Source organism: Ornithodoros turicata, chromosome 2 (genome assembly GCF_037126465.1).
Source record: "Ornithodoros turicata isolate Travis chromosome 2, ASM3712646v1, whole genome shotgun sequence".
In the NCBI taxonomy this organism is placed as follows: Eukaryota; Metazoa; Arthropoda; class Arachnida; order Ixodida; family Argasidae; genus Ornithodoros; species Ornithodoros turicata.
In genome coordinates this window covers 89,800,681-89,822,153 of record NC_088202.1, presented here as the reverse complement: position 1 = coordinate 89,822,153, position 21,473 = coordinate 89,800,681, and the positions used below count along the sequence as shown (strand labels likewise).

The window sequence follows — 21,473 nt, the reverse complement described above, 5'->3', positions numbered from 1 at the left end:
AGGGTCCGAGGTCCGAGCAGTAAACACATGGAGTAAACAAGACAAAAATGGCGTCTACATCTGCGAGCTCGGTGGCGGGTGATAACAAGGACGAGACGCATTCACAAACTGTTTGTATGTTCATCAAGAAACCTCGATTTAGAGGAGGCGCATCAAGGAAACGAAAGGACAGCGATGAAGACGGTATGGTTGTAGCTTATAACAGTCCTAAAACATAAAGCTGTTAGTTTGGTTGTCTCAGGTGGCGGGGTGGTGGAGTGGAAATGAATGGTAAAGGTGGTTATTAAATAGGAAGTGACAGCGTGTGGGGCACCGAATGCAGGCACGTATTTAACGTGAACAGCATGTGAGCCGTTCTAAGAGGATGTGGCTTTTTACGGGTATCGGTAGACTTCTCCCGGTAAACGTGCTGTCCCCTAGTCTCGGGTTTTTAAATTATGGATCTATACCACCAGCTCGCCTGCTACCTCTCTATCCTCTCGTGCTGTATATGTTCAGTTACCCACGGTGCTGTCGTACCAGTAACCGACCATTGCCTTTCAGGAAGCAGTGAAGACGAAACACGCGTCGTTAAAAAAGGCAGAAAGGTTGGATCCCTTAACCCCATGATACAGGGTGTAAGTATGATGTATTTTGTGGCAGTAATTAATTATGTTGGTCTGTAGTGCTTTAACAGTGGGTCTTTATAACTGGAATTTTATGGCTGTCGAGCTGTGTCTTTCAGTTGTGATGTTTTTATCTTACAACTGTCAATATTTACTTTTCTAGACTTCACAGAAGAAAAAGAAATTGGAAGCAGTGGCCAGCAGTGACAGTGAAGATGAATCATCTATTGTGGTCTCTTACAAGTCTAAGAGGTCAACCGTACGTGTCATTTTTTAATTTATTTGTTTATCTATATTTGTTACAACCACACAGTGCTGGAGGCAAAAGGTATTCTGGTCACCTGACATTGGCCTGAGCTCTGGTTGAAAACAGCAAATATATAAATACAGTAAAAATACACTGGCAAAAAACACACACACACAACATGCTTTCAAACACATAACAGGTGACGATGAAAAGAGTCGCTCCAAAGGAGCACGGAAGGCTTGGTTTACAAGAGTGTGCACAGCGGCAGTGATTTGTTTCACAACATGCCAACTTCTTCTGGCGTGTTGTGACGTCACATTAGCGGATCACTTTTATTGGCTGCCGAGAATTGTCGGTTAGGGTGAGGGAGAACAGCGACCAATCGACTGCTCTGCTTCAGACGTGGGATGGATGGCTCCAAATACAGCTACAAAAAGAAAGAAAGAAAAAAAGGAAGCATGGCTCATATGACATCAATGGAGGATCCAGGGGCAGTGAAGTTGGGCGATCGCCCCACCCTAAATCATTAGGTTTGCTCCTCTCCCCCCACTACACGCTCTGACTAGTGATGTGCAAAATGACTCTTTTTAGTGAATCGATTCATTTGATTCAGTTCGTTTTAGTGATTTGTTCAAAAGGTTCGTTCAGTGATTCAGTGACGTCACGACACCACGTGACGCGATGGCGTCATCAAGTTATGTGACCGGTGACCTCACATTTATTATAAAGAAAGAGTCAAGAGAAGAGAGGCGCGCTTCCGGCAGTCTCGCGTTGCTGTGGTTATCTCTGCTTGTTATAACATACTCACAATCAGCACGGCACTCAAAAGAAATGAAGAAACACGGAATAAAAAAGCATTCCCATATGCACATTGAGCTTTCGTCGACTGAGCTACACTTGCTTTCACGCCCTTGTCATATACAGTTAAACCTCTATGTAACGAAGTCGGTAAACACATCGCAAAACTTCGCTATATGGAGAACTCCGTTATAGAGAACGTTAGCTAAAGTTCGGTGGTTGTTACTACAGTTAAGTAGCCTGAAGTTCCCGGCAATATAACGCACGAAAAACAAGTCTATGGAAGAGAAAGAAGCAATTTATTTGGCACAGAAATAGTCAGTTACTCGCTTTTGCACAGTCTTGAAGAACGTCGGTGTCACAGACCGTTCATAGTTTGCCAGCGCCGCCAGAGCGTCCTCCTTGTCCTTGTTCGATGCCGCGTATCATCGGAGCACGTCAATAGAGTCGAGCACCTCCCTAACAGATGGCACACACATGTCCTCTTCAGTGTCGCTCTCGCTGTCCTCGTGTGTATCCTTACGCAGACCGGCGACAATGTCGGCCTCAGTAAGCTCCTCTATGCATACTGCCGTTGAGTCGGCGTCCAAAAAGTCCTCCAGTGCAACATCATCCGGCACCCCACCTTGTTCTCGAAGTTCTTCCCATCGCTGGAGCACAGCGAGCGCGTACGAAGTGCCTTCCAGAACGCTGGAATTCTACGGACAACGATTTCCGCTTGAGCACGTTTGCCATGGCGTCCACTTCACCCGCTCACACGCGGAACCAAAAGTGACAACTGACCGGCGGGTGTAAACTGTAGGAAGAGAGGAGGGGGCCTCCTTCTCCTTCCTTCTCATTCGTCGAACGCTGGTTGCGCACGCCGGTTGCGCCGGTCACCGAACCCTCGGCACCCTCCTTTCACCACCTCTCCTTTGTACAGGCTTCTCCAACACAAGGAGCGACCTGGATATGATGCGTCCGGCACCCCGGATGGCCCTGAATTCCAGAAAGTTCGGAACGTCGCACTATTTCCGAGAATCGGAGAGGTGTTCAGCACGCGCGGAACTTCGTAACACAGAGAACACGGGCAAACGCACTTCGCTGTACGGAAAACCCAAATACATGGGCTTCAATGGGACAAATGTACAAGCATTTGAAAAAGTTTGCTAAATAGAGAAATTCGCAGCATGGAGAGTTCGCTATAGGGAGGTTTAACTGTATACCAGTATTGTATCACACAGTAACCAGGAACCTGAACGAGCCACCAATGATGCCTAGTAATTCTGAAAATCGACATATGCCTACTGGCGTTCACAGTTCACAGCCTGCATGACCATCCTGCCTTCCAAACATATGCATGAAAATTCAGTCCGCCCACCGGCACAAACGCGTCGCTGAGAGCCCGGCAGCTCACACGTTGATGAACATACCCCAACCTTGAACTTCAGCCTAGGACTAGCCAACACCAAGTCCTTCACAACGAGCCCCACAAGCACAGCGCACAACCGAACCACCAACCCGACTTCCATCGCAAATGGATCACTCAATGAATCTGTGAGCCGCACAAGCACAACCATACAAAGATTCTCCCTCGAACTCGAAGTGTCCGAAGTGAACGGACTGCTACATGAATCAGTGACCTAAGACGCACGGCAAACGAGTCACTTCGACTCGAGGAGGGCAGCACAGCAGCCAGCCGTAATTCATACGACTCAAACCACTCAAACTGAATCAAAAGGTGCAGACCGATTCAATTGATTCGTTCGTTTGATTCAGTCTCGCTTGCGTGCTGCCGTGCCCTCACCCACTCACCATAGAGTACCATACGACCACACCATGTGTGCACATGCGCATGTCACTGTGGATGCGTGCTGTGATTGCAGTTCGCATTCAGAGATGGCGCCGCACCTACCTCTGTCAAATGTTTTGAAATCAGAATGTTTCCTCTTTTTCTTTGTAGTTTTTGAGGACCGTCATGGAAGGTGAATCAATGAACGAATCTTTTTAGGGGAGGTGAATCGATTCACTCAGTTCAAGCTACTGATTCATTCACCAAGAAGGAATCATTGATTCTCGGCCCATCACTAGCTCTGACAAAGAACCACCCACCCCCTAAAGTGAGGGTCTGCATCCGCCCGTGTGACCATAGGTCGGCATTTTTCGAAATATTCATTCGACGTCACCATCACAGCCCATCACATCATAACTCATCACTCAACATCACCATCACAGCTCATCGCATCATAACCCATCATTCAACATCATCACAGCTCATCACATCATTACCCATCATTCAACATCAACATCACAACTCATCACATCATTACCCATCATTCAACATCACAGCCCATCCATCATAGCCCATCATTCAACATCAACATCACAACTCATCACATCATTACCCATCATTCAACATCATAGCCCATCATTCAGCATCACAAGCCCATCACATCATTACCCATCATTCGACATCACAACCCATCACATCATTACTTATCATTTGACATCATAGCCCATAACATCATTACTCAATATTCGACATCACAGCCCATCATATCATAGGTCAGAATTCAACATCAGAACTCATTCTGAGTTCAACTTCGTTGTGTATGATGGACTTTGAATCTGAACTGCAGGGACCGGTTATGAGACTGAGGGCCTTGTATACTGCGCATGCTTGCGCTTCGGCGATGACTTGGCTTCGGGGCTTCGGTGACCGTCCGTCCCGGCTCCTGGGCAGATGTCATCTTTTGGGTGGCGGCCGTTTACAGTGACGTTCGTAAATTAAATGGGTGTTGTGTTTGTGCTGTCGCAATGGTGGGCGGGGCTTGGCGGGGCACCCACCCACTTCCCGGAGCGAGACTTGGCGGGGCGGGGTGGCGATGGGGTTGTACTGAAAGCGTGAATGCGAATACCAGGTGCGTAGGATGAGGATTGGCGTGGCAGCTGGTATGCCGCTGTCCTCCTAGTTTGCGGGTTGTTGCGCAACGCGCCGATCGACTGCTGATATTGTTACATTAGAAAAGGCATGACAGGCCTTGGCATCCGGTGGCTTTATGGTGTCAAGTTTCTTGGCGCTGCATGGCTGCTCATAGAGCTGGTATATTTCCGTTTTCTGCTACGTATGTGGAAGGTGGCGGTTGTGTGGAGAGAGGCGGGAGGGGTGGTGAAACTGCTCGTCGGTGTTCAGTAGTCGGTTACGCTGCATCGGGGAATGACCGGGATCCCATGATGAGAAAGAGGCATGGGCCAATAGAGGGTACAGGGGAGTATCGTGACTTCGCCCCTGTTTTTCTGCGTGCATTGAGATTTCGTGTTTTTTTTTTTCTTTTCCCAGTCGAGAGGTTTCGACGTGCTGCTGTTTCAACTAGGACTTTTAAACTGGGCTGTTTGAACTGGGGGTGCATTGCAAATATCTAGCAGTGAAACAGAATAAACAGACTTAGGTTTGAATAATGGCAGTTGAAAAACAAAAGGCACCAGCAGTTTGATTTGAACCCATACACTCAGATTGCCGTAAGGTTGTTTGTTGGTGGAGTTGCCGAGTTGGTACGTGTAAACCACGACCTACTAGATTATAGCAACCATGTCGTATGGACCCTTTCCCAGTGCTGCATTTGGAGGCTAGCAGTGGTGCTACTCATCAGCCTGGTTTTTACTTCCTCAATTTCTACAGTACCTTATACTTTAGCTTACCTTAGCGTTTTGTACAAAAGGTGGATGTCCCATGGGAGATGCTTCTTTCTAAAATTGATTATCCACATCATTCTACATGTTTTCATACGAGCTTTTGCTGTTGTCTGCTATGGTAGTCGTACATCCGCTTCTGCCTGTTCAAAATTCAAATTTCCATTGCCCAATCATGATATCTCGTGGGCTGACGAGTAGCACTTCTAGCAGATCGTGCAAATGGGCTCCTCGTAGCGGTTGCCGTTTATGACATGGTCGCTGTAATCTAATAGGTTCTGGTGTAAACATGGAGACAGCACCGTCTTGAAGTTGGTCATAAGACATTGGTTTGAGTTGGTGCAGGAAGTTGGCCTGTGAGAACGCAGCCTTACGTTTATACAAATTTGATGTTTCAGCGAGACTGTAGCCCCTTGTGAAAGACCTTGCATCAGTAATCATTTTGCTCAAAGTTTTCTGGACTAGCTAGTATGTATAAACCTGTTTTACTTGAAGGACATGTCAGTTTTAAAAGTATATATCAGTTTTGTCATAAGTTATTCGGTTATGAATTAGTTACATTCAAAATGGTACCAAACTCTTTCTTCTCTCGGCATCACCCCGCGGCCATCGTTTCCCTTCGCACATCGGGAAGTTGCACTACTGGATACGTGTGCCCCACTGTGGAGTGACCTCACTCTAAAGAAACAGTGCGACCGATAAAATGAAATAATGTTGCCCTCTGGCATCAGCTGGTGAGATTTACGGATAATCCTCAGCATTGGAACATTTGTCATTAATGTAACCAGTGGCAGTTAAGCTGGCCCTTCTTTAGAACGCAGCAGTGCGCATGAAGCAGCGTACGTGTACAAGACCACGGGAGGACTACGTTCGAAACGCATAGATACACGATAGAATCGCGAGCACGTGCTATGTTGCCCGATTGGCTGCCGCCATGCCTGCGTCTAGAGGATCCAATTGGCCACCGCCAACTACGGTATTTTCGTGAATGTTTCGACAGGGTTTTTGGGACAAACGGTATGGCTAATTAAAATAATTTCAGTTGCATAGTGATTGTTGAAACTGGAGCTTTCGTCTGAGAACGAGTTGTTTCTGCATTTTTGTGTCCCTTTAAAGTTTGCTCTGCAGATTTTCTTGCTCAACGCTCTCAGACACACTATGCTCTGTAGTCTGCAAGGGGTTACATGAAATATCTTTTGTGTCAGCCACGTAAACGACCGAAGAGATGTAGATTCTACAGAAACGGAGCACATGAAGGCTCTTTCATTGTATCTCCTGGCTGGCTGGTCCTGTATGGCTTCTTGGGTTGCAGCCTCTGTTGTACTTGTTTGCATTCAAATATCTAGTTTTTGTATTGTTCCTTCTGCATTGTGAAACCTGCATTGTAGTCAGGATTACCAAAGCTGGCATCCAGAGTTAGCAAGTAATCCAGTCATCCAGTAGCAAGCAATACACGGTGTGCAGATAACTGTAATTTTAGCAAACAAAATTTCACATTGCCATCTTTCTCCTATGAACAGGAGATGGAAGGCCCCAAAGACATGGGAGCAACTGCAATCTTGGAAATTGACACTGAGAAGGACAAGGACGCCCAAACCATTTTTGAGCGTGCTCAGCAAGTTAACAAGGTAAAGCTGTTTATTTGTTGTTCTTTCTCATCTGCTGTTATACCTATAGCAATTTTTAATGTCATTTCTGATGTTTTATAAAACTAATTTCAGGATCTGAAGGGAAAGGCAGATGATAAGATCTACAGAGGATTGAATAACTATACGCAGTATATCACGAAAAAGGACACAGCGCAAGGAAATGCTTCGAGTGGAATGGTGAGGTAAGAAGGAAAATAGGAGCTCAAAAGTGACAGATCAAACATGTCAGCATGTCATCGCAGGAGTCAGTGAAGTCATAATGCACCATGCATACTTAGTGCCTTTTCTCTTAGGGTCCAACCTGGTAAAACTCTCCCGATTTATATCATCATCACCTAGGTAAAACCCGGAAAAACCTGAGGACTGAACTCACCAATGCGCAAACTCAGCTACTCATACGTAGAGCATTGTGTTTTAGAGTTAAAAAAGTTGTGATTGCCAAGGTATGTTTTGGCAACAACAAGATTAGGGCACGATACAAGCAGCAAAGAGAACAGGAAATTCACGACGCTTTATTAATCAAGAGGGTGGGTGACAGCTTCAGTCGTATTGGGTGACAGATAGGCTCTTTGGCGACTTGATCTGCAGGGATTGTGTATAAACCGTTGAGAATCCGCACTCGGAGTATGTGTTTCGGTCATACATTTTAGCGCTTTTTACCAGTTCGATTTTTAGAGTACACCCCGTAAAAACCAATTTTTACCCCCCTTCTCCCAATTTCCATCACCATCACTTCAGGTAAAAGCCAAAAAACAGAGAAAACCAACATGACAAAGTTCAAATTCAACCACCCTTACGGGCACTGGAGAACGCTAAAAGTTTTACCCTCAGCTGGGCAGCTCGACATCTCGGTGTTCATCTGATGCTTCTTTTTATTTTCCACCTGAAATTTATTTATTTATGTAGAATACTTTATATAATATAAATTACGCCCCTCCACATAATATTTCCCAATTTTACCCTGTATTTGCACCTTCTAACATAACACCCGATTTTTACTCCACCGCTCCCCCATTTTGTAAAATCATAAAACCTGAAAAGCACAATGGTCTACTCATACATAATGTGACCAGTCGTCCCAATTTAGGCAGGACAGGTTCCGCTTTTACGCTCGTGGTCCCGCTACCCATCCAGCCTCCTTGGGAACGGTGTTTTGTCCTACTTTTGCTGGAACGATCCCCGAATGGAAAAAGATGAAGATAAACTAGGGTTTCCTACCCCCACATGGCACTGTTTCGGCTCATATCTTTCCACAGTCTAGCCAGTGGAACATTATGATTATTGGCTAACAAGCCATTCCTTTGACAATACATTATGGAAAGCAGAGATTGCCTGCACGCACTTTGCTCATGAATCTGCCTCGGTGGGAGCATGGTCTTAATGTAATCATCAGTCATTGTGATGCTGACGATCATGACGAAACGGAAGTGCAAGTTAAGCGGTTCAGCAAGTTTGGGGTGAGATTTTCCATTCATAACTACAGTTATGAAGACACAGTTAACAGAATGCATTCTGGACAAAGTAGTTGATGTTCGCGCCCTGCAGTACATCAAATGCAAATGATTAAAAAAATAAAAAGTATACAAATTGGTGAAGTGCAATGTATTTGATTTGCTGACAGTGACCCCCCCCCCCCTTATTCGAAGGGGGGGGGGGGGGTCGCCTCAGACGCCAAGGATCCCTCCTTGGCGTCTGAGGAATATGGTCACGTTACTCATACAGACACAGGTGAACACTAAGTACTTCACACTCGGTGTTGCCTCTGATCGTCTCGCATGTTCTTCCTTTCGCTTTTGTTTTTCACCAGAAGGTTTGACCTTTGATGTGATATCACTCGATTTTACCGTTTTACAGCTTCTGAGGTAAGACCCGATTTGAGCCTCGATTTGGAACAAACATAAAACCTGATAACATAAGGGTCTATGCGTAGTTTTGCTGATGTCTTAGAACTCTTTAGAAACATAGTAACAGACTTTACGAATGTATACATTCTTTGTTGTGTTGTTTACATGATATATTCTTTATGTATCCTTTAATAAATACACAAATGGAGTTACGTTAACATGAAGCACACCACTGTTTTTCTGGTGAAATTCTATACATATATATATATGTCACACAGGTACCTTCCCTACTTAAAAAACTCAAGTTGAGCCCAAGATGTCAGCATTGACGACAGCTGCATTGTTGGTGACATGCTCTCACCCGTTTCCCTCTTCTTCCACAGCTCATGTCTAAAACTGTATCAGCATCTGCAAAACCATTTCATGTTTATAACATAACATTTTCATTTTATGTGGGTGTTTCCTTTGTTTGAGACACCCTCTATGTAATTTTATACTTGAATGCATAACACTTCGAAGGTTGAAAGTAAACAGGCTGACACAAAAGCTGTCTTCAGTTCGCAAAAAAAGTGCAAGGGTCAGTGTAAAAGAGTGCAAACGAAGCGCACGACAGGTGCTGCTCTCGTGCAAAGGGCACTGAGCCCAAACGAATAGACAAGTGTAAGCCTCAGAGAGTTTCACACAAACGTCTGCACTGCATCACAATTTTCTGTGCGATTATTGTCTATAAATTGGCTAGAGGAGTAAAAACAGGCCCATCTTAACAAAATTGATTACCAGTATGCTCCAGACAGATGACAAAACATCGCCAAACAAACCACAGCTACCCTATTCATGGTGTCTGCTCCACGGTGCACGAAACGTTGCATGAACGTCAGGAAAGGTGCAGCATTTTCGTTAACTCATGCTGAGCTCCCGTGGCACTTTTTCCAATCGAATGGTCGAGTGTAGTGCAAAGGCTGCACCTCCACTGAATCGGATGCGGAAACTTGTGCCGTTTGCACTAGTTCATGAAGTGCAGCCCAATCAAAGACAGCTAAACTGTCCTGGATTTTGTTCTGTGTGTGTCCATCTATCTTCAAATTCAAGCTGCTGTTCCTTCTACAAACCTGCACCAGCTTGCTTACCATCTAATGATGCATTGTCTTACATGTGTCCAACGTATGATTAGACTATCATGTCAATAATAAGTGAGCACACAATTTTATGCCCACTTAGGAAAGGGCCCATTCGTGCACCTGAGAACATTCGCTCTACTGTACGGTGGGACTACCAACCTGATATCTGCAAGGACTATAAAGAGACTGGATTCTGTGGCTTTGGAGGTGAGCTCAAGTTACTATGAAGGTGTACCACAAAGAAAGAGACTGGTTTTCCATGATGACAGTGGATCTCTGTGTATGCTCATTTGCAATGCATGACCTCCAGAAGGGCCTCACCTTACTCCTTTGTTACAGTCAACATTACTAAAGAAAATAACTGTAAAGCGAAAATTAGTATGCTGTTGCGACTTGCCTTTAACACATAAACTATAGCAGCTGTTGTTACATTTATTAAATTGTTCCAAAAATATCCCGAAATATGTTAGTCAAGTGATTTCTTTACACCCTCCCTGGATTTTTGCCCCCCCCCCCCCCCCCCCCCCCCCCCAACATTTCTGAGATTGCCCAATGCAGCTTAGCTACCAATACATATACTTATAAATAGAGACTGGATTTATATGGGCTAAAAAGTAATGAAATATGCATGCAACTATGCACTAAACCTGGTCACAACATGCAGTAAAAATGTGTCATATATGCGGTAAAAACTTGAGCCGCATATGAAGCGATCTCGCACACCGCCGCCGAGACGAGTGGTTTCTCAATGTAAATGTCCGTTTTTATTTAACCGGATATGTTGGGGTTACAATGAAAGATAACGAAAAGCGGGACATTCAGAAAAAATAATACAAGGCCGTGTTTCAATGATTGGAACTGTTGAAGAAAATGTTTGCCACCAGATACCGTTCAATATTGTCTGGAGTGAAGTTCTGGTGCCTATCAGTCAAAACGTTCTTATAGTTCGAAAATGACCTCCCTACGTCGCACGTTGTGAGTGGAGCATACTTGAAGGCTGAAAGTAGGTGTGCGGGCACAACCTCTGGTAGGGCGGCGTTAGGAACCTAAGCAAACAGATCGCCGACTACTCGGAGAACGGCAAATCCAGGATTCTTTTGTAGCACGGCGTCAAATTTTCTAACAACCTTTGCGCCGACGGGACTGGTAATCTTTGCGAGCTCCTCGCGTACACCTTTCACCACATCCAAGGATTCCACGAGCAGGAGGCTTCCCGTTTCAGGCTTCCGGATGGCTCACGCAAGGAAGACGAAGTGCGTTTTCACTAACTGTACCTCCACAGCTAGCACTGGGTTTTCAAAGAGCGCGTGTGCTTCTCTGACAGCGCTGCTGTCCTCGGAACTGAACGTGTTCACCACGTCCTTCAAGTCGTCCGAGTGAGTTGCATAGAAGTCGACTGCCTCCAATCAGGTGCCCCATCTTGTGACAACAGGTTCAGGGGGCAGGGGAATGTCTGGCATCATTGCTCGGTATGTTTCTCTTCGACTTGGCGCCTGCACAAAAATTTTCTTCACGACTGACACCATCTTGTTGACGAGTGGGTAGAGTCCCCTAACTTCCTCTGCCACGCAGTTGAGGCCGTGCGCCAAACACGTTACGTGCACGAGGTTTGGATAGAAAACCTTCACGGTGTCAGCAGCCTTTATCATGTACGCAGCTGCATCTGTGTAAAATATCCTAAAGTTCTCTCCACCCCCATCTGGCCAGAGTAGCTTGAGAGCATCGTTTACGAATCTAGCTACGGTGCCGTGGTTTGTTTTCTCAAGTGTTCGACTCGCAAGCAGATAAGGCCTGGACCTTTGATTTTCATCAAGTTTTCCAACAACAAGATGCGCTACATAGCGACCGCAAGCGTCCGTCCTTTCTTCTGCAGCAGCCTACATTGGGCCGTTTCCAACAGAAGACCTTATTTCGTTCACGGCTTTCTCGTACAAAAGAGGCAGGTAATTCTTGCGGAGAGTTCACTCTGCTGGTATCTTCCTGTGAGTATACTTCTCAAGGCATTTTCTTAGCGTCGGGTTTTCGAGTTTGCACCACGGAATATTAGCCGCGACAAAGGCTTCAGAGAGGTCTGCACAAAATTAATCAAACTCAGGGCGAGAGCTCGCAGCGTGGGCAAGTAGGGGTTGCGAAGTCCTGCTCCTCTTTGCCTTTTCAGAAATGTGGCACTGCGACCTGACATGCTGGTCCACTTGGAACTTCCTCTCTGCATTGACCTATAAGAGACAGAAAAAAAGAAACATAGAGTCAGGAAACATAAACAGCCGTGGCGATGAATTTCTAAATACTAAAGAACGACCTTGATTTTGCGTCGTTAATAAGCGTCTTTGCGCGTACATTGCGTCGCAAAGCGAGCCCCATTTACGCATATTTGCTTGAGAGATTCTCGTTCGTAATCCTCCCCAACGCATGAAAGCCCATGCCTTGTAAACGTCAAGGGATGAGGGGGGGATATATGTTTATTTCGGAAAGGTCAGCCTGACCGAAGGTCGGCTTGCTATTCCTAAAGCAAAAATATAGCAAGGGATGAAACTTAAGCGTTGCTCGTCTATAGTTGAACATTCCATGCACGCTCCTTTCTTACCTTCTGCTCGCAAATCATGCAGAATAATATCTTTTCGTCGGTGTACAAATCTGGATTCTCTGTCGTCCATCTCTTGTAGAGGCATGAAGTTGATGGCTTAGGTCTCGGCATCGTAAGGAAACGACGTAAAAGCGGCAGACGCACGGTAGGCGCCAGAGAAGAGAACGCGTCATACTCTCTGTGGCAGCCAGAGGGGGCACAAGCTGTGTTCGGTGCAGCCAGAGTGGCGTCTACGCTCGCAGGGAAGGAATCGCAGCAGACGGCATGATGCCGAGTGTCTAATCGGCGGCTTGCAATGCGAAATATGGTTCAGATCGATACGTCATATCTGAGGAGCAGGGAAATATGCAGCAAAAACGCAAAATATGCAGCAACGTATCAAATATGCATTTACATGCACTTAAAACACACCGCAAATCGTTTGGGACAAGGCTCAAATGTGCTTTCATGTCACCCCCAATGTAAACCATCTTCAGGAAAAAATATGCTTTTGCATAAAAATCCGGTCTCTACTTATAAACATACGAGGGGGGACCCAAAAGAAACCGGAATTATTTTCTAAAAAATTGTGTTTTTATTGTTGCATGCTCTAACTTCAAACATCTTCAAAGTAATCTCCCTTTGATGCAGTGCACCTGTACAGACGTTTTTTGCACTGCTCAAAACTGCTCAGTTTTGGAACTCGTCGATGTTGATGCTTTTTAGTGCTTGTGCCGTTTTCTGTTTCACTTCTTCGACATCGGCAAAACGTTTCCCTTTGAAGACTTTCTTCATCCAGAGGAACAGAAAAAAGTCACAGGGAGCGAGATCAGATGAGTAGGCACGGTGGTGCACTGGGGTCATACCATTTTTGGTCAAAAACTGCTGAACACTCAGCTCGGTGTGGGCAGGTGCGTTGCCATTGTGAAAGAACCAGTCACCAGAATGCCACAGCTGAGGACGTTTCTCCCGTAGATCTTGGCGCAACCTTCTTAAAACTTCCAAATAACAGCTTTGGTTCACCGTTTGACCTGGCGGAACAAATTCCGAGTGCAGAAGCACCTCACATCAAAGAAACAGATCACCATTGTCCTGACGTGCGACTTCACTGGTCGTGCTTTCTTGGGTCGTGGTGAACTGGCTGTTTTCCACTGGCTAGAATGCTGTTTCGTTTCGGGTTCGTAACCGTAGCACCAAGATTCGTCTCCTGTTATGATTTTAGAAATAAAGTCGGGGTCCGTCTCCAACTGGTCCTTCAACGCACGGCACGCAGCCATGTTCAGCTCTCTCTGTTCGGACGTGAGCAGTCGAGGCCAAATTTCGCTGCAGCTCGTTTCACGTGCAAATCTTTTGATACAACTCGCTGACATGAGCTCTACAACATCCCTGCCAACTCCACAAGCTCATCAATGGTCCGACTGCGGTTTTGCAAGAAGGCTTGACGAATTCTGTCGACATTTACTTCAGTGCGGCTGGTCGAAGTCCATCTGGAACGAGGTTAATCGTCAATCGACATTTCGCTTCGTTTAAATCGAGAAACCAATTCGTACACTTGTGTTTTGCTCAAAGCAGCCTCCTTGTAAGCCGTCTGTTGCAAAACTGCCATTTCTGATGCGTTTTTGCCCAACAGGAAACAAAATTTCACTGCCGCACGTTGTTTGTGCAAATCAGCTATCGCGAAATAGGCAAACGCATTGAATGGGTCTAAAAGTAGAATTCACTGAAGCCGAACGCAGCGTTGCACAACAACGCCATCTGGTGCACTGATGCAAAACAGTTAGTAAAACTCTTACCTAGTGGTGGAAGCCTGTATTACGAGGGATCCGCCCTCACGAGGACAATTCCGGTTTCTTTTGGGTCCCCCCTCGTATACCCATACATGGAAACCCTCCCCCTTTGGTGATGTGGGGTATTTCATTCCCCGCATCACCATCAGCAATGGGGTAGAGTATCACCCCTGGCGATGAAACTCCCCATTCATCATCTTCCATATAAAGTTGTTGGTGCTCTCCCCCGCTTGAAAGCTCGGCACTCCCCAGAGGTCGATTTCTGGGGAAGTCATTGGTTTTAGTACACAAACGAACAAACTCAGTGCTATGGCACACAGTAGTTGCCATGTTAGGCGTACTGCTGGCTTCGCCGATTTGCAAAGGCTCTCTGATTCAGTGGTAACTTCACTCATTGGGATTCACCCCTGCACTACTCAAAATATAAATAATAGATTGCTGTTCCTTCTTGGGAGCATGTTGTAAGTGGGGTTGCCAGTCTTACACCACAGCTACGCTGTTACGTAAAATTTCTGCATCGCGCTGCCACCTGTAAATCACCACTCGATCCATGATTTCCTGCTTTTTCATTTTGTTTTGATAATACCATAGGTCATATTTATCATAAAATATGTGAAGTCTTCTCTCTGCCTTCCATTCAAGTGTCACAAAAAAGAAATGTTGCGATGTTTGGCAGTTTTTTCTGCTATGTTCTCATATGCCGTGTTATTCACTTACCTACAGACAGCTGTAAGTTCATGCATGACCGATCCGACTACAAGCACGGATGGCAGTTGGAAATGGAGATGGAGAAAAACACATACGGGGAAGAAGACACAAGTCGCTATGAGATTGCATCCGATGATGAGGAACTTCCTTTCAAGTGTATCATCTGTCGCAAGTCTTTCGTTGACCCTGTGGTCACTAAGTGAGTATCTAGGAGGTTCATAGTATGAACAGCTCTTATGCACACTTTGTAAGTACAATGCAAATGTGTAAAAAAATTGTAGGTGCAACTCATTAAGCAAAGTACAGTTGACAACATGTACTATTTTATTTTGAAGGTGTAATCACTACTTCTGTGAGAAGTGTGCACTTAAGCAGTACAGGAAGCGAACACGCTGCTTTGTGTGTGGACAGCAGACCAGTGGCGTGTTCAACCCAGCCAAAGGTAAGCATAACTGGGCATTTGTAAATTTCTCAAGGGTGTAATGAGTTCGGTACAGGAAGCGTTTGCGGACATGCCTGTCACTTTTTACAATTTACAGATCTGATCCAGAGATTGAAGAAAAAGGAGGCTGAGCTGGCAGAGGATGAAGACGATGAGGACAAAGAACCACAGAATGTAACATCTTTGAACGTGAGCAGGGACAAACAAAGTAGTTCCTCGGATGGTGACAGTGATGACCCTGGTGGTTCCTGAGAGACAACCAACTAGTAATGTAAGCACAATACATGAGGTGTGCCCACTCATAGATTACGTAGAAAAAAACCTCGTAGCCGTAGTTCCAGGCAGTCCTTCATTTTATGGATGGTTCCATGTCCGAAACGTTTTACTATTGTATGTGGTTCTGCAGTGTTTAATGCAAACAAATGTTAAACTGGAATAGCCGTGTGTAATCAAGTGGATCCAGTTGATCGACCGAAAATTCACATATATATCCGATAGCACGCATGTGTTGTACACGCTAATGTCATAAGAAGCAGTTGATGTACTGAGTTTGACATCCAACATGAACAGAACAAAGGATGTTACATAGTTAAGGCCCTGGTTTTTCTGCTGCAGGAAATCTCCAATTCTGTGGCAGGAAATCAGAAATTCTGCAATTTTCCGTGGCAAGTGCTCGCGCATCTAGGCTGACGGAGATATGTGTATATGAATACAAAATCTTTATTAACTTGCATGACATACTGTAGAAGTAAGGTGTCTGCAAGCCATAAATACAGTTTTAGCTAAGCATCACATGGTACATTGTGCTGTTTTAACACTAGCATAACATAGTAAACACAGTAACGACAGAAAGCAGTCGGGCGCTTTCGTAGAATTCCTCAGTACCATAATAACCTTTGTACCCTCGTTTCCCCAAGTCGGAACATTTAGTCATTGCACGCTTCAGTGTGAGGAACATGCTAGATGGGATATCGCCAATGAGAGCAAAACAGAAGTACTAAAGACAGGATGGATGTGAGCTTAACCAGTGTTGCCAACATGAGATGCGTGGTACACATTTATTTTCCTCTCTAGGTGGAAGGCCGTTGCGAGCCATAGGTACATCCATCCCCGCACCAAAGCTTTGTTCCTCACAAGATTCCAAGATTCGTAGTTCCACGAAATTCCATACAAAACCCCAAATTCCACGATACATCCTAAATTCCGTGCACTTTTGCAGAATCCCCGAAAAGTCGGGGCCTTATACATAGCACACATAGCATCATGCAGTGACATGCACATCTGTGGTTAAGCACATCACTACCCCGACAAGGAAGTGACATTTAGCATTGCTCGAAACTTTGCTTCGTTCATTGGGCAGTCTATCAGGGGCCACACGCAGAACCTTTTCACGGTACGGTGAAAAGGGTTAAAGACTGGGCAGTTTGGTACTGCATTTTAAAATCAATAAAACCCCAGTGCAAAGTACATAAAAAGGGTAACACTGATACGTGCACTGAAGACAGTGTCCTTTCACTGTGCAATACACTATGCAAGTAGGTCAGGTAGCTGCGCAGCTCCCCTGTTTCCCACTCTCACCTATTGTCCGTGGAGCGACCTCATTTGTCCCCCTCCCAAATATGGGGGGTAACAGCGAACAGCTCAAGGTTACGAGGCACGCGTGGTATTTCCAGTGGGTTCATGCAGAGAATCATATCTGTCTATGAATATCCCTTTGTTGTTGCCTTGTGAGTGGAAAGACACGTCGTCACATGGTTTCTCTAAATTTTGCCCTCTCCCCTTCGCAGACTCAAACTGTCGTAGCATAACCGAGTTGTACATAATTCTAATAAATTTCTTTTGCACGCATTCCAAATATATACAAAAACACCCTGAAAAAGCAGCCGTGAGCAGTGCACTATGAACCTGGAGGGTCGAGTCGTTCTCCCTGCATGACGTAAGCATGTCTGTGTGATGTAACATCACCGTAGCATGCGGCTGCGAGGTATCCCACTGAAATTTCATCTGCTACGAACACTGTGTGGCACTACTTGCAACGGTGACGTGGGCGGATCCAGGAAGGGCGATATCGGCACGCCCAGCCCCTTTCCTGCCGCACATTTTCCTGACAAAATCATGCACTCCTTTTCGCGCAACGGCACAAAACGTTTAAGGAAATGGTGCAACGGCTATGACATATACTCGCAGACGCCGCTCATTGTGATTTCTGTGGCCGACACATGCTTCATGGCCTTATAAAGGTTGCGTTCGTTTATTGGATTCGAGAGTCGAGAGAGCCGCCGTCTCTTGGTGAGCAAAAATGCTGCTGCGCGGCTCTCGTGACGTCATCCACGTGTCAGTGACTCCCATTCTAAAATTCGAGGATTCAACTCTATAGGTGCTCAAGAGTCGACTCGCAGCGGCTCTCCTCTCGATGCAGGTCGCTGGAGTCGATGACGTACGATGACTCTCATACATCACGACCCCGACTCACGTGTTGCACAATTTGGATAAACGAACACAGCCAAAGGAGTGAAGACTGACGAAGACTCTGGTGCCGCGAGAAGGAATCGCGCACGTCTCCTCTCAGCGCAAGACAACCTGACCCAAACCGACTCAGCGATTCTCCGGGTCCTGCTCCAAGTGCTCCAAGAAGACTCCTTGCCAGTCCTGCCAAATAGCAATTCTGTCACAAACCTTGTTTGCCTCCTTCGAACTCCACAGCAATTTGGCTGCCACTGTCTCTCTAATCCACGCTGGCTTTAGAAGCCTATCGTGTAGCCTCGTGTGAAATGAAAATGCACCAAACCACCGTGCTACATAGCCCCCCTTTTTTAAAGTGTTGTTGGATATCCATGCCTTGATGGATATGCACCTTCTAGTACCTCTTGGAGCCTGTGACATTTCAGCACTGAAGGGGGTATAATGCACCCAGTAACAGAGTTTATCCTGATGTACTATTCATCTTGGGGGTTTTAAATTAATATTTGCACAGCCCTATTATGTATTTGTATATATTTGTTTGTATTTTTTTAAATTAGTGCCCACCAACGGCGAGCGTAGAATATTGCGTTAGACAAGGGACACTGATTGCACGGACCAACCTTCTTTATTCCCAACTCAAGACCGACTCTCTAAAACAACATGCGTTACACGGAGAAACACACACACACACTCTCGGTAATATGATCCCGTACGGGGACGCTTCCCTCTCCTGTAACACGAGACGGTCACATTCCTTGGACGGTTGGACCCTGCACGGGAGGAGTTTCCACGAATCCGTTTTCGCTCTGTTTTTACGTTTGAGAAACTAGAAGGTTCGACAGCGAGAGCCTAAACGGAGGTGCACTTAAACACTGCTAACAAACAGTGCTAACAAACAGATGTCAGATAGATGCTTATGTTACATTGTAAATGCTACCTGTAAATGCTTGTCACACAGGAAATGAATGAAGAAAGATACGCAAATATATCGATATCTTCACACTTCAAGTGATTGTACCGACATTGAAGGCGAACAACAGAGGAAATACATGCCGATAAGTCACGAGGAGATGGGTAAAAGATAGACGGGAATCTACTTCATCCGGATGGAATACGAATATCAGTGGCATGTAAAAGATAACGGCGCATCAGCGGTGCCATTATAAGCTTGTGCAGAAATGTCATGTCCCGAAGATAATGACGTTTACTTATGGATACAATACCCAGCTTTGATAACAGATTATGATATTCATAGTACCACGCTCTGTTCAAGAATTTATCGCAAATAATTCTAATAAATTTCTTTCGCACGCTTTCCAAATAATCAGATTGGGAATGTGATATATTGTTTCACACGACGGATGAAAACTCAAGCTTCCTACGAACGAGGCTGTAGAACAAACAGATATGAAAATGTGTGTGAGAAGTGCCATGAAACATGATTTATGAAGCCCAACATCGTCATGCAGGAGCCGTGCGAAACGTGTTGGTGAAACCTTAAGGCACTGTCAAAAATCAAACTAAGGTCACGCACAACTTCAACACGTTGTATCTGCACACCTTCTAAGGAATAATCATACAGCAGCGTTTGAACGCTTTCTGGTGAAAGATACAATCTTAGTTTTTACAGTATTTAAACACAGGTCGTGTGCATTACACCAGCCATTGATCAAATCAATGTCCATTTGAAGAGAAGCACAATCGGCACTAGAAGATATGAAACGCAAGATTTTGATAAAGGCGTACAACAGAGTCTCACAATACTTCACAACATTAACAATATCATTAAAAAGAAATAAAGAGGACTCAGGTTGCTACCTTGTGGTAGCCTTGACAGAGAATGGAACGGAGATGAGTGCTCACTACCTACTCTAACCTCTAAGGTAGCTTTTTCACCACACACAGTAACGGTTGCAGGGTCTATATTGACTCACTTTCAAAATAAGTGTGTCACGAACTACGCAATCAAACGCTTTCGTAAGGACAAAGTAAACAGTGTCTACTTGTTGCTGATTACAGACAAGTGGGGCAGTGTAGTTATAAAAGATGCATAGATTAGATTCAACTGACCTCCCTCTTGTAAAACCATATTGCTTCATACAAATTTTGTTACAGAAAGAGTGGTAACAATGAGCATAGATAACAATCTCAAACACTATCGAAAATGCACATAACAGGGACACTGGGTGGTAGTTGTTAACAACACACGGATCACCAGACTTGAAAACAGGTACAATAACAGCTAACTTCCAACTGCTAGGATATATTCCAGCTTGCAAAGATAACTTGAAAATATGAATGAGAACGTGTTCCAGCAGCCCAACACAACCCTTGACAACAGTGAAGTTAGGAACTCCATCGATACCAGTGTAGTTTTAGATTTTAGCTTTTTAATTGCTGTAAGGACCTCATGATCACAGCAGCAAGAGGAAGACTGTCGTTGCACTGTATGCTAGCATCAGATGCAAACCTAGAGGTAGTAAATGAATAACAAGAACTGAAGTGAGCTGCAAAAATGTTGCTCACCCTAATTAGGTCCGAAACAAGGTCAGAACAGTCTCCAAATGTAAGAGCGGCAGGACGATTTTCCTGCTTATACTGGCTAACATACCGTATTTTCATGCATATAATGTGCAGCTTATGTGCTTATGCGCCGAAGGTCTTCCCCGGTGCGGGAAAAACGGTGACCTGCGGCTTACGTATCTGCGGGGCGGCTAATGTGCGTGAAAATACGGTATTTCCAAAAATCCTTTGGTCTCATGTAGTACATGTAAGGTGGTTGCTCCCAGCAGCGCAAGCCACATAGCAGATTGTGTGAGTTTGTTACCTATGTGCTGTGTGAAAATGTCCTTGTGCTTACAAGGGTTCCACAATATGGTGTGTTCACAAGTATGCATTTTGCTAAGCCTGATCAACTCTGTGCCGAATATACTCAATAAGAGACACTCAATAAAAATTTTTCCATTTTTTTTTTCAGGTATCACTACCATCAAGAGGACATCATTGTCCCAGACATGCATGTGTAAATAAATGTGTTCGTTTTTATTTTTTTGTATGTTATTGTCACGAAGCGAAATGGGTCGTCAAGTCGTCGAATAAACAGCTAACGGTTTATTGGACTACTTGGTAGCAAAACACAAGAGTGATAGCTCTCTGAACACAACTGAGTCCAAAGAATGAATGCTCCAGCTTGGAGCGCACAAGCATTTAAGCGTCGCGCCGAAAAGTCTAGAAACAGCACATGCGTTTGCCAGAGAGCAGGCGATGTGTCTGGAAGCTTCTTCTTCAGCATGCGCCGGGATGAGATGTACCGTTTCGTGCCTGCCCTGGAAGTTTCGCGATGATGATTCATGGCATTGCCCCATCCGTAGACGTGGCATCGTCTCGATGCCGTTTCTTCTCCTCTTTTTTTTTTTTTTTCATGTTGTCTCTTTCCAGCCAGTCTTCAGCGCTACCTGCTGTAGTACGGCTTGAGTCGAACGACGTGAACTATTTCAGTCCTCGGGGGTCGTCGAGAGGGAACACTGCCCTCAGGTACCACTTCGTAATCCAGGTCTCCAATGCGTCGAAGTACTTTGTA

The 21,473-nt window shown here is 45.2% G+C and overlaps 1 protein-coding gene across 1 annotated transcript; it reads left to right on the top strand.

Moving 5' to 3' along the window:
* The first annotated feature begins 14 nt into the window (after positions 1–14).
* Positions 15–20,938, top strand: LOC135385731 (E3 ubiquitin-protein ligase RNF113A-like). Its single transcript, XM_064615212.1, has 10 exons — positions 15–183; positions 544–617; positions 769–864; positions 6,840–6,947; positions 7,041–7,150; positions 10,031–10,137; positions 15,004–15,187; positions 15,324–15,430; positions 15,528–15,701; positions 20,871–20,938. Exons 1-9 carry the CDS (start codon positions 48–50, stop codon positions 15,680–15,682), a joined length of 1,077 nt encoding a protein of 358 aa, XP_064471282.1. The 5' UTR covers positions 15–47; the 3' UTR covers positions 15,683–15,701; positions 20,871–20,938.
* The last annotated feature ends 535 nt before the right edge of the window (positions 20,939–21,473 follow it).

Bases quoted from the DNA above. Each gene is read 5' to 3' on its own strand.
- LOC135385731 (XM_064615212.1), top strand. From the start codon at position 48: ATGGCGTCTACATCTGCGAGCTCGGTGGCGGGTGATAACAAGGACGAG. The intron at 7,151-10,030 runs GTAAGAAGGAAA...ATGCCCACTTAG, and splicing joins GCTTCGAGTGGAATGGTGAG to GAAAGGGCCCATTCGTGCAC. The intron at 15,431-15,527 runs GTAAGCATAACT...TACAATTTACAG, and splicing joins CGTGTTCAACCCAGCCAAAG to ATCTGATCCAGAGATTGAAG.